A 27,718-nucleotide genomic window follows, 5' to 3' on the forward strand; every position below is an offset into this window, starting at 1 on the left:
ACAGCTAGCATTAAAAAGCAATTGAATTGGCGTCAGATGACTCATATAATTCCACCTAGAAAAGTTAAAAGCACATGCTGTGAGTCCAGGGGACTGAAGTGTGGCTGGCTACGGCACTGTGTTGGTTAAGACTCTTTGGGCTTACAAGGAATAGAAATATGCTGAGTTTACTTCATGTCTTAGTCCATTCAGGTGGCAATAACAAAAATATCATAAACTGGGTGACTAATAAACAACAAACATTTATCTCTCACAGTTCTAGAGGCTGGGAAGTCTAAGATAAAAGTGCTAGCAGATTTGGTGTCTGGTTCCTCATAGATGGCACCCATAGATGGAAGGGACAAGGCAGCTGTCTGGAGTGCAGTGGCATGATCTCAGCTCACTGCAAGCTCCGCCTCCTGGGTTCATGTCATTCTCCTGCCTCAGCCCTCCCAAAATGCTGGCATTACAGGTGTAAGTCACTGCGCTTGGCCTGTTTTGACTCTTTCAGCATGTGTTTGGAAATGACATATGTCATGCTGACCAAAGCAGTCGGTCACATGGTCAAACCTCCCTTAGGGAGAGGCCAAAAATATTTCTGAAGTATAATCTATTCTACCACGGGGAGTGACTGTACAGGTAAAAGGAATGGTGGGGAAAATGAGAATCTCTCTGGCTGGTGGCAGAGCCAGGTCTCAGGAAGAACTGGACCATTGCTCATGGCTGTTCAGGGCACAGGCGAGGCTGCAGTCATCCAACAACGGTTCTGGTTCTAGTTATGGTTATGCGAAGTTCAGCTCCTTGGCCATGGCTCCTTTCATTGCTTCCTGTTGCTTTTTCTGCTGTTCTCTCCTAATTGATTCTCTGTCCTCCTTTCTCTGCCTTTAAGGTTGTCTTTAGGTGTCCCCTCCTCCCTGTGCTACTGTCTGCCTGTTCTCTCTGCAGTGTGACATCCCCACTTCCCAGATGGGAGAATCTGATAGGACTAGTTAGATACTCCCAAGAGAGACCATCCCTGTTGGGTAGACCATTTCACAGTCATTTGCCATCTAAGAGTGGCTGCCCAAGGGCCTGATCCATATTCCTGGTTCAATCACGTGTAGTCTGGGTGATGGGGACATGGATAAAGTAGGAACAAAGAGCAGCAGTTAAGGACAGTGGATGTGGCATACACGTAGAACATCACAGCCTCCTTCCCCACATTATTTTCCACAGCACATTTCCAGATACCCCAGAATTCCCAGACACGATGAAACCATCCATAACTATGATCCTAGAAATAAGCATACACTTGGCCTATAACCAGATGCCAAAATATTTATAGCAAACTGCAAACAGGTATTCACATTTTTTTTTTCCACTGAGAAGGCATTTCATTAGAGAAAACTTAATACTTCTCCAAAGAAGTTCAAAACATGCACTAATCACAGTGACCAAGACCTCCAGCCCGGGCCACAGGGTCATTTCAAAAAGTGTTTTGGCTGAAAAGGGATCATGCTAAAATAATTCTACCACACCTTTCCTGCCATAATCTATTGTTTCCACTCCTTAGAATTTTTTTTCCAACAAAAGCTGATGGTATTACTAACTTTCCTTATTGGTCAAGACCAGGAAATAAGAGTTTCTTCCTTACTGCCCAAAGCCCTTGTACTTTTTAAAGGATATTCAGGTATTTAATTAAAAAAGGAAAATAACTACAATGAATGACTATGAGATGGGCAAGGAATGTAAAAAGAAAAGAAAGAAAGAGAAAAAAAATTCTGTAATTGTACAGAATTATTCGTAGTAGCAAATTTTAGTGTCCTGAGATCATCAAAGAATTTGTCCGGAGTTAGAAATAGTTTCCTGACACCAACTATGGTCTACAATAGTCTTCACTGTAATGGAATTTGATGAGTAACCAAAAGCCAAAAAGGAAAAATTTACATTGCATGGAATAAGATAGGAAAAGAGGCGGTCTTATGGCCTCTACCCAGAGTCCACATTTAATCCATATTTAAAACTGACATAAAATGTATTTCCAGCCATCATTTTACTCATGCACAAAACTGATTTCTTTCCAAATTAAGCAAAGTGCATTGTTCCAGTCTGACTCTGTTCAACATTTACTTACTGTGTGCACGCCCTGTGCTAAACACAGGAGATAAAGAAAATGAGTAAGGCACGGCCCCAGTGTGGTTATTAATTAAATGCCCCCAAACTGCCACCCTGCAGCTCCTGACCTGGGTAGTGACAGTAGGTGCAGATGGTTAACTCCACCTCAGCTCCAGATGTGAACCCTGATAAGGCAGGTGAGATAATCCCACCTCACCCCACCTAGACCTGAGCCAATCTGGTCCACATTTATCCTGGCCAAAGGGATGCACTGAATCAGGAATGGGCATGTGACCCACTTCAGAGTGATGAGATGTCAGGGGAGGTGTGCTGGGGCTTCTGGGAAGTTAATTTCCTTCGCTTTCCTGAAACAGTTTGCTGGCCCCCTTCTGTTTGATGTAGTAGGTGGATACAAAGCTGAGGCAGTGGTTGCGGCTGTTTTGCCAATCCAAAGGAAGCCAGCCCCGGGATAAAGCTGACTCTGCTAGAGGCCAAGAAGAGAGGCAGGAGAGAACCACGTCCTCCTTAGTTATATCACAGAGTTCCTGAATCAAACCAACCCTGAAGCCTTCCCTCTCTACCCTGGGGCCTTCTAGTTTCCTGAGCCAATAAATCCTCTGTATTATTTAAGTCAGTTTCCTGCTAGTTGCAACATAATGCACCCTAACTAAGATATGTGCTCAGTATCCCTTCCATCTTATTTTGGTTACAGCACCCTGAGTTCCTTTCAGGAATCCATTTTTCCCCAGCAAAAACTATGGGCTTTGGGTGGGGCCCCTTTCCTTGCCTAACATGCCACTAAATCACAATTCCCCTAGTTCCAAGGACTTATTCCAAAGAAGGTATTTTTATTTATTTATTTATTTTATTTTTAGAGACAGGGTCTTGCTCTGTCACCTAGGCTGGAGTGCAATGGCATGATCATAGTTCACTGTAGCCTTGGGGTCCTAGGCTCAAGGGATCTCCATGCCTCAGCTTCCTGAGTAGCTAGGACTACAGGCACATGCCACAATGCTCAGGTAATTTTCAAAAGTTTTTTTTTTTTTTTGTAGAGACAGGGGTTTTGCTGTGTTGACCAGGCTGGTCTGGAACTCCTGGGTTCAAGCTATCCTTTTGTCTTGGCCTCTCAAAGTGCCTGGGATTACAGGCGTGAGCCACTATGCCCAGCCCAATTACTCAGGCAATTGACCTGAGTTGGCTCAATTAGAGAGAAACTCTGGGAGAGACTTTCTCTCTCTCTCTCGCTCTCTCTCTCTGCCACACTTGAGCCTTATAGGACATAGGCTGGTGCCACAAGATGAGGGCCCATTTGAGGGTGAAGCCAACCCAGAGGAAGAGAGACAACAGTCACGAAGACATCATCTGGGCCACCAGATCAAGCTGTGCTGGAAGATCTCCCTTTGGACCTCTTGTCTACATTTTTTAAAAGGTCCGGGCATGGTGGCTCATACCTGTAATCCCAACACTTTGGGAGGCTGAGGCAAGCAGATCATTCAAGCTGAGAAGTTTGAGACCAGCCTGGCCATCATGGCAAAGCCCCATCTCTACAAAAAATACAAAAACTAGCCAGGCATGGTGGCATGTATGCCTATAGTCCCAGCTACTCAGGAGGCTGAGGTGGGAGGATCGTTAGAGCTGGGGTAGATTGAGGCTGCAGCGAGCTATGATCTCACCCCAGCCTGGGCGGCAGAGTGAGACTCTATCTCAAGAAATAAATAAGTAATATACAAAGACAGACAGAAAGAAAACAATCCCTTTCTGCTTAGGGTAGTTTGTATGGGGTTTTCTGCCATGTTCAGGACCTGCCCTCAAAGAGTTAACTCCAGCAAATAAGGAAATCTTAGCTCTGCATACTTAATACTCCCCAGCTGAAACAAATTCATTTGTGTTTCCACTACTTTTTACTGCTAACAATATAAGCCTTTTATCAAAAATTGCTTACAGTAAAAATGATTAACTTTACTCTGAGTGCTCAAAATATTTTCAGAGATGCATCAGAAAGAATTTCCAAGTGAAGTTTGCAATGTAGCCACTGAGCCAGCTCTGTTTAATATAGCAGTTCAATTAAATTCTAATTAAATTCTGATCGCTCGTGTTCCAATTAACCTAATCCAAAGGCATGGCTGAATGTCATGGAATTCCTTAAGAACATCAACCTAACTGTAAGGTTTAATCTTCATAATGCTATTTACACATCTCAGACTTAATTTGTTCCAGTGGAATGCAATGCAGGTCACGGCAGAGCAGAAATGGTACTGTGGCCTTTTAACTAGACTTCAGTCTAAAAACACTTGCACAGTTAACAATTGCACAGTTGATTTCCTGCCTTACAACCTTTTCCCCTTCCAACTCTTATAGAGTGTAGCCAGCCCAGGGGCACTCAGGAAAGCAGCTATAACCATAATCGGAAGATCAGAAAGGTCAATGTCAATGCAGATTCAATAAGGAGAAGGCAAGTCTTTGTACAAATTCTACTCCCACGTATTTTGATCTCAGGATCAAAATTATTTGCACACCTAGCTTCAAAGCCATGCCTCTGAGAAACCAAGGGATCTGGAGCACTCCCTTCAAGGCCTGCTCTCTGCTTGGAGAAGGCATGCCAAGCCCTGTGTTACAGGAAGCTACCGGCAGAGGCTTGATGACATGCCTGTCCTGATCCATCTGGCTACTCCTGCCTAAAACTGAATTTATTCTTTCTCTCATCGCCTACCTGGACCCCATCTCTCTTCCCTCTGGCTTTGCACTTGCTCGCATTTGCCTCCCTCCTTCAAGCACAATTTTAAAATTTATTTTTATTTATTTATCTCTTTTAGAGACAGGGTCTCGCTCTGTCACCCAAGCTGGAGTGCAGTGGTGTGATCATAGCTTACTGCAGCCTCAAACTCTTGGGCTCAAGCAATCCTCTCACCTCAGCCTCCCGAGTAGCTGGGACTATAGGCACATGGCATTATGCCTGAATAATTTCTATTTTTTGTAGAGATACGGTCTTGCTATATTGCCCAGGCTGGTCTCCAACTCCTGATCTCAAGTGATCCACCTACGTTGGCCTCCCAAAGTGTGGGATAATGGGTGTGAACCACTGTGCTTGGCCAAGCACAATTCTTAATAACGATGGCTCCCATTACTGTGCTTGACACACTCCATCTCATTTATTCTTCCCCACACCCCTGGTGAGGTGGATACTATGATTATCACTTCCTCACTTAACAAATAAGAAAACTGAGGCTCACAGCATTTCAGGAAACTTCCTAGGGGCCCAGAGCTAGCAGAGTTGAAGGAGAGATTCAAACCCACCTAACTCCAGCAGTCCCACCTTCATCACCACACCTACCACAGCCCTCCACATTTCTGACACCACTGCTACCATTCAACTCCCCCTAAATGGCCAGTCCCTGTCCACCTCTTCCTCTCAGACTGTCTCATTTTCAGACTTCCACTTTTTCCAATTTAATTTTGTTCTAATTGTTATCTTTCACTGTAGCTGTGCCAAGCACTTAGCTGAATACTTTAAATGCATTATCTTATTAAATTCTTGGCTGGGCGCAGTGGCTCACGTCTGTAATCCCAGGACTTTGGGAGGCCAAGGCGGGTGGATCACTTGAGGTCAGGAGTTTGAGACCATCCTGGCCAACATGGTGAAACCCTGTCTCTACTAAAAACACAAAAATTAACCGTGCATGGGGGTGCATACCTATAGCCCCAGCTACTTGGGAGGCTGAGACAGGAGAGTTGCTGTCACTTCAGCCTGGGTGACAGAGCAAGACACTCCATCTCAGAAAAAAAAAAAAAAAAAATTCTCGTTAACTTAGGCCAGGCACGATGGTTCAATCCTGTAATCCCAGCACTTTGGGAGGCCAAGACGGACAGATCACTTGAGATCAGGAGTTCAAGACTAGCCTGGCCAACATGGTGAAACCCCAACTCTACTAAAAATACAAAAACTAGCTGGGCATGGTGGTGCACGCCTGTAGTCTTAGCTATTTGTGAGGCTGAGGCAGGAGAATCCCTTGAACCAGGGAGGTGGAGGTTGCAGTGAGCCAGGATCACGCCACTGCACTCCAGCCTGGGCCACAGTACGAGACTCCGTCACACAGACACACACAAAAATCATAAACTCCTTTATCTGAAGCAATTACTATTATTATTTATGTTTTACAGAGGAAGAGACTGAGGCTTAGAAAGATTAAAATCACAAGGTCACAATACTAGCAAGGTCTGGGGTCACGCATCTAGAAAGAGGTGGAACGAGGCCCTATACTCAGTGAAAATGGCTCCAAATTCTATACTAAATCATTAAGCTTCCATTACACTGTAGTGCCTCCCACACAACAATAACTACTTAATCATTCGGCTTCCTTTATACTATACTGCCTCCCACATAACAGCTATGACTACGAAAATACGGCTAGTTCCAGGACTTCAAAGCATGAATAGGCAAACTTTTTCTTTTTTGTTTTTTTTTTCCTTTTTGAAATAGGATTTCACCCTGTTGCCCAGGCTGGAGTGCAGTGCTGCAATCATAGCTCACTGCAGCTTTGACCTCTCAGGCTCAGTGGATTCTCCCACCTCAGCCTTCGGAGTACCTGGGACTACAGGCGCACATCATGGTGCCCAGCAAATTGTGTAAATTTAATTTTTGTAGAGACGGGGTTTCACCATGTTGCCCAAGCTGGTCTTGAATTCCTGGGCTCAGGCGATGCTCCTGCCTCAGCTTCCTAAAGTGCTGGGGTTACACATCTGAGCCACCATGCCTGGCCAAACTTTTTCTTAAAGGGTCAGATAGTAAACACAGGCTCATGTCACAACGATTCAACTCTGCCATTGTAGTGAAAAAGTTGTTACAGGTAATAGGTAAAGGAGCAGGCATAGCTGTGTTCCAATGAAATTTCATTTACAAAAACAGGTAGCTGACGTGTGTAGTTGGAAGGTGTCAGCTTCAGAACGTTATGAATAACTGAGAGATGATCTTTCATATGGAATCATGGAAAAATCCACAGTACTTGATTTCTGACACTGAAGTCTGATTTTAAGAAAGCTCTGCTTCATCTCTCTTCACTATTTCCTGGATAACCATTTATGATTCTAAGGGGTTAACATTTGAAACATCTTTGGATCTGGGACTAGTTTGTGACCTGGTTTTTCCTGTTCCTAAACAGTAGTAGGAGAAATGCAGTTCTCTAAACAACCAAGAGAGTCAATGATTTACTTTAAGATACGTTCTTTCAAAAAAACCTCATTTTCATTCTTTTTTAAAATGGCTTCCTTCTTTAGACATAAATTCTCAAGAGAAAGCTGGGATACTTGCAGGGCTGGTTTTTTTTGTTTGTTTGTTTGTTTGTTTTTTTCCATTACAGGCTGTGATTCTAGCAGTTCCTTAACTCTGGGAGGTGTCTTTATATTACATTCTCAGATTCTAAGCTCATCATTATTTCCAAGAGTTATGTTTTGATTTTTACTAATACCTATCATTTAAAAAAGGTACCAGTATTTTCAGAATGACAAGGAGAGTCCATCCTTGGCCATCTATCTGTAATGTCCAGAATGCAGTAAGAGAATTACACCCTCCATTTGCTCATGTAACAACTGGTCAACCAGAAGAGGCCATGGGGAATAGCACTCCTTTACAGACTGGCTGTTTTCCAAGAGAAACGCTAATAGGATTAACAACAGTGAATGTGTATTGAGTGTTTTCTATGTGCCAGACACTCTTAAATTTTACTTAACTCATTTATCCTCACAACAAGGACGTATTACTACAATGTATTATAGGTAATTCATATTTTACAGATCAGAAAATGAGGGCACAGAGATGTTAAATACCTTGCCCAAAGTCACTGAGTAAATGGAAGGATAAGAATTTACCTGGGTTCAGTGGCTCATGCCTGTAATTCCAGCACTTTGGGAGGGAGAGGTGGGCGGATCACCTAAAGTCAGGAGTTTCAGACTGGCCTGGCCAACATGGTGAAACGCTGTCTTTACTAAAAGCACAAAAAATAGCTGGGACTGGTGGCGCACGCCTGTAATCCCAGCTATTCGGGAGGCTGAGGCACCAGAATTGCTTGAATCCGGGAGGTGGAGGTTGCAGTGAGCCGTGATCACACCACTGCACTCCAGCCTAGGCAACAGAGTAAGACTCTGACTGAAAAAAAAAAAAAAAAGAATTTGAGCCCAAATGGTTGAACTCCAGAAAAAGCCCCTTCACACATTAGCTCATTTTATCTTTCCTGAAGTCACCAGGCTGGAGCCAGCAGTCACAGCTGCCAACTGTGGCCCGGTCCATATTATTTCTAATGCAATGTATACGGTAAGTTGCAAAAAGGGCCACCATTCTCCGCCCTTCCTGCACTTTGCAGTGTGACTTTATAGCTCTTCCCATCAAGAAGTGGAATCTATAAAAGGGAACGAACTCATGTATTTTGCAGCAACATGGATGGAACTGGGGGGCATTATCTTAAGTGAAACAAGCCAGACACAGAAAGTAAAATATCGCATGTTCTTATTCATAAGTGGGTGCTAAAACCTGTATATACACACATGGAGAGAGCGGAATGACAGACAATGAAGACTCAGAAGGGTGAAGGGGTGGAAGAAGGGTGATGATGACAAACTACTTATTGGGTACAATGTGTGTTATTTGGGAGACAGATACCCTAAAGCCCTGACTTGGCCACTATGCAATCTATGCATGTATTTATACCCCATACATTTACTTAAAAAAAAAAAGGAATCTGTTTCCTAACTCTATGGATCTAGGCTGGCCTTGTGACTTGCTTTGGCCACTCTAATGTGTGAAAGTGACACTAGGTCAGTTCCAAACCTCAGGCTTAAGAGGCCTTGACGCGTCTAATTGAATTGAAGCAACCCTGCCTGGCTGCCATATGAACAACCTAGGGTTAATCTGATAGAGGATGAGAGACCACATGGAACAGCTCATCCCAGTTGAGGCCATCCTAAACCAGCCAGCATCTAGCCCACCCAGTAGCTGCCAAAGACACATGAATGAACCCAGCCAAGGCCAGAAGAAACTCCCAGCTAAATCTAGCCCAAGTTGCTAACTTGCAGAAAAGTGAGCTAAATAAATGGTTTTAATTTTTTTTTTTTGGTAGAGATAGGGGTCTTGCTATGTTGCCCAAGCTGGTCTTGAACTCCTGAGCTCAATGATCCTCCTGCCTCGGCCTCTCAAATTGCTGGGATTACAGCCATGAGCCACGATGCCTGACCAATGCTTGTAATTTTAAGCCACTAACTTTTGAGGTAGTTTGTTATATGGCAAAAAGTTAACTGATAAAGTACATAATAATCGAAATGTAATTTATGGTCAAATGATAATGTTCCCCCTATCTGGCAGTTAGTCAAGACTGCTACCACAGCCATCTGGCATAAAGCCATGCCCCTCAAAGCCAGAGGACAAAGCTTCAGACCAGAGAAGGAAAATCCTGCCACAAAGCCACTGCCCTTCATTTTGTAAAAGAACCATGGGGTCACCCTCAGGTCAGAGCCTGCTGACTTTCTTTTCAAAGCCTTGTCCTTTGAGGATCACTTTGATTTTCAGAAACAAAAGCAAGTCGTAGCCAAGTTTGGGAAATGAAGTGATCAATGCTCTTTTGTTTAAAATAAAAAAGAGAAGAAACTTGACTATAAAGTTATAATAAGATTTTCTTGCATGGCTTACAAACTAGATCTGACAGCAATTCTAAGAGCCACAGAGGGAAATATTTTCAGCATCCACAGCCTTATCACCATGAGACACAGTAGGAATGAATGTCAGGTTGGGGATGGTTAATGGCAACAACTAAGACCTACTATTTGATAGCACAACAGGGTGGCTGTAGTCAATAAAAACTTAAGCGTACATTTTAAAATAAGTAAGAGTATATGTAATTGGACTGTTGGTAACACAAAGTTACTTAGGGGATGGAAACCCCATTCTCCATGATATTTCGCATTGCATGCCTGTAGCAAAACATCTCATGCACCCCATAAATATATATACCTACGATGTACACACAAAAATTAAAAAAAAAAAAAAGAAATGAAGCCAGACTCTTTTCTTGTTTGCTTGTTTTTTCGAGACAGAGTCTCACTCTGTCCCCCAAGCTAGATCTCTGCTCACTGCAACCTCTGCCTCCCAGGTTCAAGCTATTCTCATGCCTCAGCCTCCCAAGCAGCTGGGATTACAGGCACGTGCCACCATGCCTGGCTAATTCTTAGTAATTTTAGTAGAGAACTTGGTGGAAGTCATGTTCCAGAAGGTCTTGGCTTTGCAATTTTGCTTTGACCCTCTTGGAAAGCTGCTGGAGACCACCATGCTGTAAAGGAGCTGGTCTGGCCCACTGGAAGATGCGAGGCCACATGAAGGAGAACCGAAGTGCCCCAGCTAGCAGTCAGCACCAGGGCCCCAGACACGTAAGTGAGATAGAACTGGACCTTCCAACCCAGCCCAGTTACCAGCTGAACGCAGTCACGTGAGTGACCCCAGGAGAGAGCAGCAGAACTGCCCATTTGGCCCAGAGTCATGAGAAATAATAAATTGTTATTTTAAGCCATAAAGTTTTCACGTAGTTTATTGTACAACATAGCAATCAGGCGACTGATAAACAGGTTATATTATATCATCTAAGCATTTCATTTCAGGATAGCAAGAAGCACACTATACAACGTTATGACAAGGGAGCACTGGGCCCGATAGGGTTGACAGTCATGGAAATAATTATTTCCAACTGCTTTTAAAATAAAACCCACTTTCTTTACTGGCCCATGTGATGGTACGGCCACTGCAGGGCTGACCCTGTCAAACTCACCTCTCCTCTCTTTTGCTCACTCTGCCCCAAACATACTGGCCTCCTTTTTGTCCCTGGAATAGGTCACAGAATTTGGCAGTACTAGGTCATTAGTAAACTTGAGTTGTACCAGACATAGTGAGCATTTAGATGCCAGAGTGCCACATTAAAGAAACAATGAATGGTAAAAAGATGTAGGTGAGGTGATTCACTGAGTGTGTCAGTGAAAAGGAAAGACAGAAAGAAAATAACCTAGACGAGGCAGCAGGGTCAAATATAAGGACTTGAAAATGTTACTTAATATTAACTTCTATTTTTCCTGATTACAAAGGTAACGCATGCTCTTTCTGAAATTTTTAAATATACTCAAAATATTGGAATATGAAATACAGGAGAGCAAAGGGTTCAAACTTTCATCTCTTCCCCATCTTCCACGTGATTCTTCACTTATTGGCTAAAGAATTTAGATACTATTATCTGCATTCTGTTACCTTTGGCTTGTTGTATACATGCTGCATAAATTGCTATACACACAGGAAATGTCTGTACACTATCTATTGTTGGCCACATATGTACTTCCACCAGCTATTTGTACAAAGCCATCATTGCCCGTTATTTATCTTTCACAGAGTATATTTAACACAATATAAAATACTGCTAGCACCCAGCTAATTTCACAGCAAAACTAGAAGGCCATTGGCTTTATCTGTAGATTGTTACTCTAATGCCATACAGATGCCACTTAAAAAATCTCAATTACTTTTTTTACATGATTGAAAATGACCATTTGAGAAAGGGTTAAATAAATCTATTTCATTTGTTAAATTCGTATCATGAAATGTGCAGGGTCTTGATCTAATTCTTAGGCTGAGATAATTCATGGAAATCATGTGCTTAAGGTTTATTCTCCCAATTGTAATCTCCACCAAAAATTAAGGATTAGAGAAATACCTGCCTATTAAATGTGCTGAATTTTATACTGAGCATTTAAAATAGAGTTAAATATCTAAAGATGGGTCAGGTGCACTGGCTTGTCCCTGTAATCTCAGGACTTTGGGAAACCAAGGCAGGAGGACCAGTTGAGCTCAGGAGTTTGAGACCAGCCTGGGCAACACAGTGAGATCCCATCTCTAAAAATAAAAATGAAAATAATTTTTAAAATGAAAAAATATACTACTTGTGTGCTTAAAGAAGAAAAAATAAGTAGGAACAAACTGTTTGGTTAGAAACTATATTAAGTTCATAATATTTAAAATGACATATATATATACATGAACCAGAAGATGAGTGACTCAAAATCAAAACAATCAAGCTTGCACAGCTTTTGGGGAACAGGCCTGGGTTGAAAAGGTCTGCCTGATTCCAGAGGCTGGAATCAAGGAATTCCTGAACCAAGTACCATACGATGCCTCAATTCATGTGTGCAGACGCACCTACACCTATACACACACCCACACACACCACACATCACACAATAGATGTGTGTGTAACTGGCCAAATGCTCTATGGCTTAGTAATTAGGTGCCAGCTCTTGCTGCTTCTCTGTCTGCTCTGTTCCCCCTGGTTTTCCTTGGAGTTTCATGGTACTGGCAGGACAGCCTAAATAAAAGGCTTGCTGACTTTTCACTCCTCTTCTCCACAGCCTCCAGACCCATCTTTCATGGCAGAATCTGGCCTCTGCTTTCAGCAAGCTGTGAGACTGACCATCAGAGTGGAGCAGTGGTCAAACTCTTAGACTCTGGAACCATTTTTGGTTTGAGTCTTGGCTCTGCCACTTTTTAGTTGTGTACTTGAGCTTCTTGGTTAGACCTGGTGCTGTACAACCCTGATCTGTAAGACGATGATAATAGCACCCATCTCCAAAGATTGTTGGGAGGATTAAATGAGTGACTTCAGGTAAAGTGCTTAGAATAACATCTGGCACAAAGTAAGGCTCAAAAAGTGCTGGCAACTACTATTCTTGAATCCTAGCCTCTTGCTCTGGCTCTCCATTGTCTATGAATGAGGCTCCTTCAATTTGAGGAGCTCCTTGCCCAGCTCCAGTTCCAGGGAGCCTAGCAGACTTAGGCAGTCTCCCCATTGTCTACCTCCCTCCAGAGGCAGTAGATCCAGACACTGCAGGTTTAGTTAATAAATTACCTCCTGTGTGTACTAGCTATGGCAAACTGGATAAAGGTCACAGTCCTCCATAGAGTGCTCATGCAGCTTAATTACGATCTTAAAAGTAGACCCTGACTTTTACTTTTTAATTTTTTGAGGCAGAATCTCACTCTGTCACCCAGGCTGGAGTGCAGTGGCATGATGTCAGCTCACTGTAACCTTTGCAACCTGAGTTCAAGCGATTTTCCTGTCTCAGCCTCTCGAGTAGCTGGAATTACAGGCATGTGCCACCATGCCCAACTAATTTTTTTGTATTCTTAGTAGAGGCGGGGTTTTGCCACGTTGGCCATGGTGGGCTCGAACTCCCGACCTCAAGTGATCCACCTGCCTCGGCCTCCCAAAGTGCAGGGATTACAGGCATGAGCCACTGCGCCTGGCCAGCCCTGACTTTTGAGAATCCATATTCATTCATTTATCCAATAAATACTCATTGAGTTCCTATTATGTTCCAGGCACTGTGGGGGCTACGTCATAGAAAAAAAATAAACAGAAAAATAATGAAGTCAAGTATAAATAACTAGACATCAGCAGTTTAAGGGCAAAACGCAGATCAGCAAGTATTTTTGAGCAACTTAATATAAATGCTATTTCAAGATATAATTTGAATGGCCCCAATCACCAATGAATTACGCTGCTGTGTAAGAGCCATTTGGATGCAAGTTCAGTTGTGGGTGACAGATAAGAATGCCCCAGTTATGTAATTTTGGTTGGAGGCCAGTCATCATTCAGTTTAAGCATCTATTCCCAATGACAGGATGTGAGGAACAGCCGAATCAAGAAAATGCGAATCTGTTGTGCAGATCTGGATAACGGGAGTTCCACTTGAGTCTGACAAATGTTGAAATGGCACTAATGTGATTTTTAAGCCTTCGAAAATAACCCACAAAAGACTACATGACCGGGGGGCGGGGAGGGGGAACATGGAGGGAATCAGATTTAATTTAAAAATCCTAAGTCAGGAAATGAAGAAAGTTAATAGTAATTTACCCACCTTGCATATTTGTAGCATTCAAAATACTGAATTTCCTGGCAAAGCGTGAGAAGCAGAGGAGTCCTTGGGTCTGGGAGTATCATTCCCCTCTTCCACCCAATGACAGGAGCAGGTCTGCCGTCCTTTTAACAGTTGAGGAAACTGAGGCTCACGAATTACTTAGGGCCACGCTGCAAGGAAGCGGTCTAGTAGGATTTTGAACTCCAGTGTGCCTGACTTTCAAGCTTCTCCACTTTTACAAGTGAACAGGTTTGTGGTTGTGTTTGTTGTTTTTCAGACTCAGTCTCATTCTGTCACCCAGGCTGGACTGCAGTGGTGAGATCTCGGCTCACTGCAACCTCTGCCTCCCAGGTTCAAGCAAGTCTCCTGCCTCAGCCTCCCAAGTAGCTGAAATTACAGGTGCCTGCCACCATGCCTGGCTAATTTTGGTATTTTCAGTAGAGACGGGATTTCACCATGTTGCCCAGGCTGGTCTCGAACTCCTGGGCACAAGCAATCCTCCCACCTCGGCCTCCCTAAGTGGTGGGATTACAGGCATGAACCACCACGCCTGGCCACACATGAACAGCTTTAACAACCCACATTTTCTACATTCCTTTATCATTCATTATAAAATTTAAACTTTAATGCTATGTTCAAGCACCCTGGAGCATTTGACATTTAGACTGTTTTCATTTAGTCTCAGGAGTAGCTCATCTGTAGGATGTCAACAATGAAATATGAGTTGGCACAAGGATGCCTCATTAATCTCTAATAAAATTAGAAATTTATCTGGTTCTTTCAAAGCATTTTATCACTGCTTATAGGCTGGAAACTGTTTCTAGCCCCCTTGTTACAAAATTATTTATGGGCAAATATTAGATATGCAACCTTCATGTAAAATCTTAATTACTGCCTTTTTAGCTGATTTCTGTGCCCTCTGAAAGTATAAATTAGAAGAATAATGGCCAAGTAAATTAGAATAAAGGTTGCACAATGGAATATACATGCACCAAGGTCTAGAAATGAATCCCCAGCTACAGATCCACTGTAGTCATTTCTCCTTATTCATTCTTATTTCAGAGGAGTGAAAAAACAGACACAAGGGGAAGAAAAATAAAAACAACTTCAGTTTATCATTATGGCTCCTCTAGGACAGGGCCATGTCTTCTTGTGCCCTCTGTGTGACCTGGGGTCTGGCCTCATGATCTGCACACAGCAGGGCTTAATGAATGTTTGTTAAACAGAACTCAACATGGTCAACTCATCCTGCTTCACCCTGCTTGCAGATACGCTTTTTTTTTTTTAGATGGCGTCTTGCTCTGTTGCCCAGGCTGGAGTGCAGTGGCATGATCTTGGCTCACTGCAACCTCTGTCTCCCGGATTCAAGCCATTCTTCTGCCTCAGCCTCCCAAGTAGCTGTGACTACAGGCACGTGCCACCACGCCTGGCTAATTTTTGTATTTTTAGTAGAGATGGGGGTTTCACCGTGTTGCCCAGGCTGGTCTCGAACTCCTGACCTCGTGATCCATGTGCCTCAGCCTCCCAAAGGGCTGGCATTACAGGCGTGAGCCACTGCACCCAGCCAGATATTCTTTACATATATGAAAACAAAGATTATTCCACTGTGTTTATTTCACTGTTTGATCATTACATTCCATCCTTTGTTCAATCGAATAAAAGGCACAGTGCACTGAACATACTTTGGTCAACAGCAAGATAGGAAAAAGTGATACAGTTGCTGAGATGTGACTTGTGAGGCGCTCTTCCTCATTTAGCAGCAGAACAGAAGGCAGAGAGACAAAGCTATCTGACAATGGTATGGCCAGGCTAAGGGTCTGCTCTGGGACCACTCTTCAACCTAGTCTTACTCCCCTTCCACTCAGCTACACCTTGCACCTGTTTAACACCACAGGATACCTACCAACTGTATCACACCACAATGTGATACAATTTCTGATGATTATCATAGCAGTCTCCAAAACACAGGTGATGGGGAAGGTCAGTTATGAGTAGTGGACAAGAATTGAACTGTCAGGAAAAGCCAAGTGAGCAAATGAAAAACAGATACAAATTAGAAGCAGTCTACATTTGATAAGCGAAGGCAAGTAAGCAGTCTGTTCTTCAGAAAATAGCTATGAATGAAAAAAAAACAGTATCTCTGGAAGTTATTTTGAGGACAGCCTCCAACTCCCATTTACTGGGAGGGATGGAAACCCAGGCTTCAGGATCATCTGGGCCTAGGTTGGAGATGTGTGCTGTTTGTTGCTTATTAGGTGACCTTGAGTAATGCTCAACTTCTCTGCGTCCCAGGGCTATCCTTGGTAAAAAGGGGGTGATGAAAAAGAGGACCTGGTTCAGAAGGTTATTGTAAGGGTGAAACAAGGTGGTGCATAGGAAGCATTTGACCAGTGTTGATGGACAATGGGCAATAAATCAATGAGAGGGCTCCTCTGACTTTTTTTTTTTTTTTTTTTTTGAGACAGGGTCTCGTGCTGTCACCCAAGCTGGAATGCAGTGGCGCCATCATGGCTCACTGCAGACTCAACTTCCAGGGTTCAAGTGATTCTCCCACCTCAGCCTCCCAAGTAACTGGAACCACAGGCATGTGCCACCATGCCCAGCTAATTTTCGTATTTTTTGTAGAGATGGGGTTTTGCCACGTTTCCCAGGGCGGTCTCAAACTCCTAAGCTCCAGGGATCCGCCCACCTCGGCCTCCCAAGGTGCTGGGATTATAGGCATGAGCCACCACACCAGGCCTTCTCTGAATTTTGATACAATTTCTGATGATTATCATAGCAGTAGTCAAACCACAGGTGACAGGAGAGCAATTGCCTGGATTTAATCATCAGTACCTGAATCACTGACTTTATTTTACCAGCTTTTTTGTTTACAGTTCTCATCAGCAGAGTGCCCTCTCTTGCTAGTGAAAATAAGGGATCTGATCATTGTGGTCTTCCCAGGTTCAAATATGACAACCATGTCTGTAGTAGCACATCAGGAGAAAGAGTGGGGACTGAGGTCCCCAGATTTGAATTCACCAGGCCTATGTGTCAAAACTAGGATTTCCAACAAAGCAATATGAGGAAAACCTTACAACTGTGTCTTTGTTAGGTGAGAGATGTGAAGCCCCCACCTCCAGTTCCACCCACAAGGGCTACATAATGGCTGAATTGCATTTAAAAGAGGAGGGAAAACTGCATGCTGGGCTTGGCCTTGCTGAGTGGGCCATGCAAGTTGAGAGCCACAGCTGAACTGTTCAGGATCCAGGAGGGGTCTGCAGAGTGAGCACGGGGAGGGGGTTCCTGGAGGGTCAGAAATCCTTCTAGAGAGGATTAATTAAGTATTGCTTGATAAGTGCCAACAAAGGTAGGGGTCCTCTTCCCCACCTTCCCATGAGAGGACCCACAAAATAACCTTCCTTGCAAGATCACTGTGGAATTGGATGGTTTTTCTGGGAACTGGGACCAAGTCCTGAGTCAGGACTCCACATGGCCCAGGAAAAAGAGTGAAGTCACTTAGGTAGCGGGTGTAACCCACCCTATCTGGGAAGTACCTGTATCACTGAGATAAATAAGTTAACATGTATTGAGTTCTTCCTAGGTTCCAGGGACTGGCCTAAGCACTTTACATGAGCTACCTCATTTCATCAGCATGATAATCCCATGAGCAGGTGCTATGATCAGCCTCATTTTACATGGAAGGAAGTGATAATGGCTCAGAAAGATGAAATGACTTGTCCTGGGCTGTGCTGCCAGTTGGGATGGAGATGGACTTGCTCTTAACTGCTAAGCTATAAATCAAGGCCCAATTTACTAATTACTTATATAATTAATATATGAGGTGGGGGGTCAGGCTGTGCCATTGGACCCCAATTGCTCTCCCCTATCAACTAAACTCATGAAATAGATGCATATCTTCTTCCCTCACCCCTCCGGGGAATTTCTCCAGGGATGAGTCCAATAGAACAACCTTCCCAGATAGAAGGAAGCTGGGTTTTGGTCAAAGACATAGTAATAGTGATACTCCCTGGTATATAATCATGCACTCACTTATTTAACATTTATCAAGGGCCAACTCTATGTTCACCATGTGCTAGGCATTGGGTAGCATTGACTAGAGATATAAAAATAAATCAGAGAATCTGTCCTCAAGGAACTTAAAATATGGGGGGGAGACAGACATGCATAAAATTAAGTATATGTGGGCTAAGAATGTCTTAATTAAGGATGTCTTAATTTGCCATAAAATGAGGAACAGATGAAATACTCTGAAATCTGAGAGCTGGGATCAATTACTTCTAGTTTGAGCCCAGCAGGGAACTGGAAGCTTGAGAGAGAAGTTATGGAGCTGAGTTTGGAAAAACAAGTAGAAGTTAAATATGCACAGAACAGGAGCTCAGGGATTTTTTTCTAAAAAAAGCAGGAGCAGATGCACAGAGGCCGTGAGGTGGGGGCTGGTGCAGCGAACTCCGAGTGGTTCTGCTTGGGTGGAGGGTACCATCAGGAAGGGGAGCACTGCGGGGGAGGGATGGAGGGAGGAAGGAAGGAAGGAACCAATGAACAAATGAACTAAGCAGAGCCTTGAAAGCTAGGCTGAGGGCTAGTGACTTCATTATGTGGATCCACTGTTGTCAAATGGTGAACCACAGCCCAGAGGTGTATCCCAAATTCTTCCCTTCCTAAGCGTGCTACCCAAATTCTGATCAATGTCTCATCATCCATTTCTGCCTCAAGTAAAGACACAAATGTCATGGTGAGGCCTGTCAAAGGAATGTTATGCTGAGCGGATTAAGTGGCAGGCAATTAGGGGGAGGTATAATATGGAGTGATTAAGAGGCAAGTGGGGCAGGATACTGTCAAGGCATTGCTGAGGAAAAATCGAGTATTTGCTAGAACATGGGAAAACCTTATCTCCTCAGTATATGGCAGTACCAACATGGCAGTAGGCAGTTCTTCTCAGATGGGGGCCCTGTGCTGAAGGGTAACTACTTTGGTGATATCATTAACTATGGATAATTTTATAGACCTCAGGATGTGTCAAACTCATTGAGGTTTACACTGTAATTACTGCCAACTTTTTTAGTATCTTTTTTTTCTTTTTGAGACAGGGTCTTGCTCTGTTTCCAGGTTGGGGTGCAGTGGCATGATCATGGCACACTGCAGCCTCAACCTCCAGGGCTCAGCTGACCCTCCCACCTCAGCCCCCTGAGCAGATGGGACTGCAGGTATGCACCACCAGGTCTGGCTGATTTTTTTTTTTTTTTTTTTTTTTTGTAAATACTGGGTCTCACTTTGTTGCCCAGGCTGGTCTCGAACTCCTGGGCTCAGACAATTCTTCTGCCTTGGCCTCCCAAAGTGCTGGGATTATGGGCATGAGTCACTGTGCCCGGCCTTTAGTATTATTTTGAATCATTTAATCTGGATTTGAGTCCTAACTCTGCCATTCACTCTTGATCATTTTTCAGGCCTCTGTGTCCCTCCACCTTCTCCTCTGCAAAGTGCAGATAATAATAATAGAAAGAAGCTCACATGGCTGGGGAGGGCAATTGCAATAATGGAACATACAGCATTCAGCAAAGTGCCTGGCACAGAGCAAGTGCCTGGTCAACAATAAATGTTGTAATTTTACTCTCTTCATCTGGATCGTCCAAAATTCTAGAATTCAAAACAGTGCAGGGAACACATACACCCAAAGTATCCCGTGAACTACGGAAAAGAGGGAGTCTCTAAGGGTATCCACGTGGGGGTAGGCCAGCATCGGAACTCGGTTTGTACCGAGTTTACTGAGTTTTTGCCCAGTATCTACAAAAAAAAAAAAAAAAAAAATTAGCCAGGCGTGGGGGCGTGTACCCGTAGTCTCAGCGGCTCAGGAAGCTGAGGTGGGAGGATCAACTGAGCCCTGGAGGTTAAGGCTGCAGTGTGCCATGATTATACCACTGCACCCCAGCCTGAAAACAGAGCAAGACCCTGTCTCAAAAATACTAAACTAAAACTTCCCTGCAGAGAAGTTGATTCTCTGCAGTGCAATGTTAACTGTCATTTACTGAGCACTTACTGTTTTCCAAGACTCTCTGCAAGCAGTTTACATTCATGACAGTTGGCATGGAGTAGAGAGATGCCAGGGGGAACAATCAATCCAGAGTCAAGTAGGAAGTAAGCAGAGTTTTGTGGGATTTTTTTTTTTGAGTTGGGGGTCTTGCTGTTGCCCAGGCTGGAGTGCAGTGGCGTGATCATGGATCACTGCAACCTCAAACTTCGGGCCTCAAGGGATCTTCCTGCCTCAGCCTCTTGAGTAGCTGAGACTATAAGTATGCGCCACCACACCTAGCTAATTTAAAAAAAATTTTTTTTTAGAGATGGGGGTCTCACTATGTTGCCCAGTGGTCTTGAACTCCTGGCATCAAGTAATCCTCCCACCTTAGCTTCCCAAAGTGTGCGATTATAGGCATGAGCCACTGTGCCTGGCCAAGGAGAGCTTTAATCAGTGCATGTAATAAACAGAAGTTGAAGACCCAAGAAACCTGGTGGATGCCAAACTGCACAGGAGAAGGGCAGGCAGGAGGCCAAGCAAGGCGGAAAAGCTCTCCGGAGTCCAAGTGGCCAGACAGATGGTAGCGCATGTATGTGCACAACTAGATGGTGTAGCTGGAACGGGGTAAGTGACCCCAAACACAGGCTTTCCCTCCCGAAGAGGTCATCTGGAGAACAACTTGATGGTACCAAGATAATGAGCTATCATCTGATAATAATGATTGAGAATCTTAAAATAAAGAAATCCTGCCAAATAACTGACCTCAAAACACTTTTCTTTCTTCGCTTGGTGAAGCAGGCTAGCCATTCCGGGAAGCAGAACAGGAAAGATGAAAGTTTCCAAATATTCTTTGGGAGAACCTAAAACAAGCAAACAAAAATTCCCACTGAAAATCCCCACTGGCCCAAGCTAATCTGGGAGAAATGTTTACTTTTGAGCCAGAAAAAGGTACTGTCCATTCAATCACATGATCTTGGATGTTACATTTTGCTCCAGACTGCAGAGCTGGGCTGTATAACTAAAGCAACTTAAAATGTCCCTCTGAGCTTCTACAGTCTGGTGAAGATGTCGGAAGTAGGCCGGGCGCGGTGGCTCAAGCCTGTAATCCCAGCCCTTTGGGAGGCCGAGACGGGCGGATCACGAGAAGACCATCCTGGCTAACATGGTGAGACCCTGTCTCTACTAAAAAATACAAAAAACTAGCCGGGCGAGGTGGTGGGTGCCTGTAGTCCCAGCTACTCGGGAGGCTGAGGCAGGAGAATGGCGTAAACTCGGGAGGCGGAGCTTGCAGTGAGCTGAGATCCGGCCACTGCACTCCAGCCCGGGCGACGGAGCGAGACTCCGTCTCCAAAAAAAAAAAAAAAAAAGATGTCGGAAGTATCCTACATAAGGCCAGGTCCACCAGCTTGTTATGGCCCCAAGCCAGGAATATCAAGGGGGCCAGTGTGGCCGGATGGACAAAAACAAGGGGAATGTGGTAGGAATTGGGACCAGAGAGGAATTGGGAGTGAGAGTATAATGGGTAAGGTCTTATGATCACAGTAATAAAGGCAGTCATTAGCCAAGGCCCAAGGCATGCAGAAGGCAGAACAAACCAGTATGAGAGGGTCTGGTACTACCCAGGGCCCAAGGAACTATGACTCAGATCTGCAGTCTACACCTCCGGCTTTCACACACAAAGTAGGGAAGCATGATGATGTTTTCTTCTACTTTTTACTTTTTTTTTGAGAGAGAGTCTCACTCTGTGGCCCAGGCTGGAGTGCAGTGGTGCGATCATAGCTCACTGTATCCTGGATCTCTCAGGCTCAAGCAATCTTCCCACCTTAGCCTCCCAAGTAGCTGCAAGTACCTGCCACCACGCACAGCTAATTTTTTTTTTTTCTCTCACTCTGTTGCCCAGGGTAGAACGCAGTGGCACAATCTCACCTCTCTGCAACCTCCGCTTCCCAAGTGTGATTGATTCTCCTGCCTCAGCCTCCCAGGTAGCTAGGGTTACAGGTATGCACCACCAAACCTGGCTATTTTTTTTTTTTTTTTGAGATGGAGTCTTGCTCTGTTGCCCACGCTGGAGTGCAGTGGCATGATCTCAGCTCATTGCAACCTCCACCTCCCAGGTTCAAGTGATTCTCCTGCCACCACACCCGGCTAATTTTTGTATTTTTAGTAGAGACAGGGTTTCACCATGTTGGCCAGGCTGGTCTCAAATTCCTGACCTCAAGAGATCCTCTCGCCTCAGCCTCCCAAAGTGCTGGGATTATAGGCATGAGCCACTGCATCCGGTCATAATTTTTTTTTTTTAATTTTTTGTAGACACGTAGAGATGGTGTCTCCCTGGGTTCAAGTAATCCTCCTGCCCTGGTCTCTCAAAGTGCTGATACCACAGGCATGAGCCATCACAGCCGACTACATTTGTTTACTGCTCTCTTTTCCTACTTTTTATTGAATGTAAAATCAAAGTACAGTTTTTGTTACTTATTATCTTAATTACATTTGTAACCTTAAAGGTAAATCAGTGAAATAAAGGACATTCTCTTAAAAATAAAATAAGAACACATTCTTTCTTATGTATGTGGTCTCCCTGAAGTCTATCTGTCCGCCTCCATACCCACTCTGTGGTTCTGCAATGTTAAAAGCCCCAAATTATAAAAGATGGCATCTCTCTTACTCACATGTTTTTGGGTTGACTGTTTCTGATTTATCTTGAGGACAGGGTGTATGTGAGATCATGGTGAAATGGGAAACCGGAAAATAGTGCTCTGCACTGAAGCCATGAAAAAGCATTTCCTCTACTGGCGCAACCTGGAGGCAGACAGGGGAGGGGAGGCAATTCATTCAAACAGCTTAAATAATTGTATTTTCTTGTATAACCTTATGAAGGAATAAAATTCTACATCAGACTTTAAGGTTCAAGGGGGTACACTGAGCACAGATCTTTGTCTCCCTTCCCTCCTGAGACACCTATAAACGACAAGGCATAACCCCTGATAGAGAAGGACCATCTGTGGATGAGAGATTGGTAAACATATCCAAAATACCAGGGATGAAGCCTCACTCAAGAAGCAAGAAGCTCACACCTGTAATCCCAGCACTTTGGGAGGCCGAGACAGGAGGATCACCTGAGGTCAGAAGTTCAAAACCAGCCTGGCCAACATGGTGAAACCCCGTTTCTAATAAAAATACAAAAAAGTAGCCTGTAAAAGTAGCCTGTGGTGGTGGGTGCCTGTAATCCCAGCTACTTGGAAGGCTGAGGGGGTAGAACTGCTTGAACTCAGGAGATGGAGGCTGCAGTGAACTGAGATCGCACCATTGCACCCCAGACTGGGCAACAAGAGTGAAAGTCCATCTCAAAAAAAAAAGCAGCAGCAGCAGCAAGATTGGAAGTAACAGTCATAGGAGGAGGCTGCCCCAGAATATAGATGTCCATCTTCCCATCAGATCCCAAAGGGACTAAACACTTAAGTTGACAGGCACTGCACAGGGTGGGAAACAAGAATGGAACGATACACGACGAGGCTGGGTGGAAATCCGGCTGGGCTAACTTGGCCTGCTGCCCACACTCCCCTCAGGCTTCTTTCTGTTCCCTGAATATCATAAAGCTGTGTTCACACCAGTAGGATCTCCAGCTCGCTCTCCTCTCCAGGAACTCTTCTGTAAACCAATGAAACTGCCTGAAAAGGAGTAGAACACTTAGAACCACTTAGGGCACCATGATGGTAGGAAAAGAAAAAAAAAAATTGGGCTGGGCGTGGTGGCTCATGCCTGTGATTCCAGCACTTTGGAAGGCCAAGGAGGGCAGATGGCCTGAGCCTAGGAGTTCGAGACCAGCCTGGGCAACATAGTGAGACCTCATCTCTACTAAAATTAAAAAATAATTAGCTGGCAGTGGTGGCATACAGCTGTAGTTCCAGCACTTTGGGAGGAAGAGGCGGGAAGATCGCTGGAGCCCGGGACGTGCGCTACTGCACTCCGGCCTGATGACAGAGTGAGACCCTGTCTCAAAAACAAAGAAAAAAAATGGATTTAGAGACCCCCCCAATGCCACCCAATCCCAAAATACTGACTTTCTGCCTGTTCACTCTGAAGAACAGTCAGCCAGTGGACAACCACCCTTCATGAGCACCCAGTCAGTGTTTTGCTACTCATAGAAGAGACCCATCCAGAAAACAAACCCACATGTACAGCAGTAGGAGAAAACCACACCAGCCATGACACTGTGATGGTTAATTTTCAGTGTCAACTTGACTGGAGTAAGGGATACCTAGGTAACTAGCAGAGCATTATGTCTAGGTATGTCTGCAAGCGTTTTCTGGAAGAAACTGATGTATATGTTGGTGGATTGAGAGGCGATCCATCCTCAATGTGGGCAGGCACCATTGGATTGGCTGAGGGCCTGGAAGAAACAAAAAGTTGAGGAAAGCTGAATTCTTGCTCTCTTCTGGAGCCAGGACGCCCTTCTTCTGCCCGCGCACCTCAGAACTCCAGGGCTTTTAGACTCCAGGGTTCTCATCAGTGGTCCCTGGGGGCTCTCAGAGGCTAATTAAGTCCAACTAGATTTCCATGTAACCCTGTCATATATCATAAACAGAGGCTCTCAGAGTGGCAGTTACACTGTTGTTTCTTCCTGGCTCTGAGGCTTTTGGATTTGGACTGAGTCACTCTACCAGCTTCCCTGGTTCTCCAGCTTGCAGACAGCCTAATGTGGGACTTCTCAGCCTCCATAATCATGTGGGCCAATTACCCCAGTAAATCCCCTCTCATATATGTATCTCTCTATATATCCTACTGATTCTGTCTCTCTGGAGAACCCTAATATACCAGCTATACAGAAAAATCCACTCAGGACCATTGTACATTTTAAATAAACAATCAAATCTCTTTATACAGGTCAAGAAGATCATAGCACAAAAGACAAAGTTAAACATCTATTGTCAAAACAGCTGACCCTGGAAGAAGCACAGAGAATTCAGGGAAGAGAACTGTGATTTGTATCAGCAGAGAAATCTGAAAAAGAATTGCATCCATAAAGCAAAAACAGGATGTTAGGAGAAAAAGAACAATCACAGAATAAAGTTTTTAGACACAACGTCTCTGTCAGAGGCAGCTGCAGTGATGGAAGTTACTAGAAGTCGAGAAACAGGTTTTGATTCCATCCGTGTTACTGTGCTCAAGTCCCTTCATCTCTCAGAGCCTTGCTTTTTAAAAAATTCAAACTCCATCAAGCTCCTATCTAATTCCAAGGTAGACTTCATGAGGGCCTCTCTTCCTGGTTGCCCTGTCATTAGCCCTCTCTCCTTAGCACAGTCTTCATCTTGTCTACCCTGGTATGCAGAGAAACTTGGTCTATCTGCAACTGTCCCTCACATGGACATGGTGTTAGATCCACTGCAAAGGCTCTTCTCATCCAGGATCTCATGTGAGCACCACAAAAGCCCTGTTAGTTAGTCGAGGATTATCTGTCCCATTTAATAAATACAGAAATCTGGCTGCGCACAGTGGCTCACGTCTGTAATCCCAACACTTTGGGAGCCCGAGGCAGGCAGATCACTTGAAGTCAGGAGTTTGAGGCCAGCCTGGACAACATGGTGAAACCCCATCTCAACAAAAAAATCCCCAGCACGGTGGCGGGTGCCTGTAGTCCCAGCTACTAAGGTTGCAGTTAGCTGAGATTGTGCCACTGCACTCCAACCTGGGCGACAGGGCAAGAGCCTGTCTCAAAAAATAGATTAGATAGATAAGATAGATAATAGATAGACAGACAAATAGATAGACAGATAGATGCTGAAACTAACGCTCAAAGAGGTTATGTGATGCCCTCTAAGTCACATTGTTAGTATTAGAGCTGGGGTTGGCCCCAAGTTTCTGGTTCTCACTCCAATGCCTTCCCTTTTCCACCTCCTGAACTCAGTGACACTGTGTGACATTCACAGGCCATCAGTGCTATTCTCATTTAAGAGCTTCTTGCTTAGGTTGAGGCCTGGGTAATACTTACAGTAATCACAGGTTCCTGTTTGACTTTATATCCTTCTGGAAAGGGAGGCTGCTCAGCTTCATACTCTAAAGGAAAGGGGAAAAAAAATCCTCAATTCCATACTTCACTGCAGTTTCTGATGTAATTTCCTTTTCTCTGAATAAAACATTCTTAAATTTTATTTTGGCTGGTGGTGTACAGAAATGAAAAAACAACTGGCCATAACAGGTTAACATTTAATGCAATTTAAAGTTAACATTTAATGGTATTTAAAATCAGCAAGAGGCTGGGTGTGGTGGCTCACACCTGTAATCCCAGTACCTTGAGAGGCTGAGGTGAGTGGATCACGAGGTAGAGGAGATCGAGACCATCCTGGCGAACATGGTGAAACCCCATCTGTACTGAAAATACAAAAAAACTAGCAGGGCGTGGTGGCGGGCGCCTGTAGTCCCAACTTCTAGGGAGGCTGAGGCAGCAGAATGGCATTAACCCAGGAGGCAGCGGAGCTTGCAGTGAGCGGAGATCACGCCACTGTACTCCAGCCTGGGCGACAGAGCGAGACTCCGTCTCAAAAAAAAAAAAAAAAGACTTTATATAAGAGTCTGAGACTCTTTTTCTTAGAGGACACAACTTCAGATTTTGCCAACATGATGGAAACTATTAGGAATCAAGGGAGGAAAAGAACACAGAGGTTGGTTAAGGGAAGACACTGAGAGCACATGCAGAAGAGAGGCTGACGGCTGGGCACGGTGGCTCACGCCTGTAATCCTAGCATTTTGGGAGGCCGAGGAGGGTGGATCACTAGGTCAGGAGTTCGAGATCAGCCTAACCAACAGGGTAAAACCCCATCTCTATTAAAAATACAAAAATTAGCTGGGCGTGGTGGTGTGTGCCTGTAATCCCAGCTACCTGGGAGGCTGAGGCAGAAGAATTGCTTGAACCCAGGAGGTGGCAGTAAGCTGAGCTTGCACCACTGCACTCCAGTCTGAACAACAGGGTGAGACTCTGTCTCAAAAAAAAAAAAAAAATTAGCCAGGTGTGGTGCCGGGTACCTGTAATCCCAGCTACTCAGGAGGCTGAGGCAGGAGAATCACTTGAAACCTGGAGGCAGAGGTTTCAGTGAGCGACAGAGTGAGACTCTGTTTCAAAAAAAAAAAAACAGTCCACATAAGTTCTACAGGGTTGCAACAACTATGACTGACAGAGGAACAGAAAATGCTCATGGCCAGTATTAGTTACATCCCTAAAGCAAAGACTGATAAAAATATTTCTGGAAAGGTCAATGTTGTCAAGGCAATTGCACAGTCACGTACAGTCATGAGGAAAAATTAATTTGTGGGCAAGATGGTATTGAGGGCATACAGTCGTATGGACACAAGTTTTATATGGTTACCTAGTTAATTATCAGATAGTACAGCATTTCCTCCACTTCTCAACATATATATATATTTTTAACTCCTAAGCATCAGGCAACAAGACAAGAATGTCAGGTTGCAGGTTAAAAGCAATTTATTTCTCAATACCAACTGTATTTGTTTTCTATTATTGTGTAACAAATTAGCACAAATCATTGACATAAAGGAACGCACATGGCCGGGCGTGGTGGCTCAAGCCTGTAATCCCAGCACTTTGGGAGGCCGAGACGGGCGGATCACGAGGTCAGGAGATCGAGACCATCCTGGCGAACACGGTGAAACCCCGTCTCTACTAAAAAATACAAAAAACTAGCCGGG

At 44.3% G+C, this 27,718-nt stretch overlaps 1 protein-coding gene across 2 annotated transcripts in view; it reads right to left on the reverse strand.

The window, feature by feature from the left end:
• Nucleotides 1-27,718, reverse strand: part of IQCK (IQ motif containing K) — a 141,672-nt gene that overhangs the window by 103,336 nt on the left and 10,618 nt on the right. For both annotated transcript variants that reach the window (XR_004438847.1, XM_033217863.1), the window contains exons 2-4: nt 26,007-26,071; nt 22,687-22,816; nt 20,780-20,877 (exon numbers count right to left, since the gene is read on the reverse strand). Coding sequence is in view for 1 of the 2 variants with exons in the window: in XM_033217863.1 (XP_033073754.1) it covers nt 20,780-20,877; nt 22,687-22,816; nt 26,007-26,071 (293 nt within the window). In the remaining variant the exon portion in view is untranslated. The remainder of the gene's footprint in view (nt 1-20,779; nt 20,878-22,686; nt 22,817-26,006; nt 26,072-27,718) is intronic.

This window comes from Trachypithecus francoisi, unplaced genomic scaffold (assembly GCF_009764315.1).
Source record: "Trachypithecus francoisi isolate TF-2019V2 unplaced genomic scaffold, Tfra_2.0 Lachesis_group10, whole genome shotgun sequence".
NCBI classification, from domain to species: Eukaryota; Metazoa; Chordata; class Mammalia; order Primates; family Cercopithecidae; genus Trachypithecus; species Trachypithecus francoisi.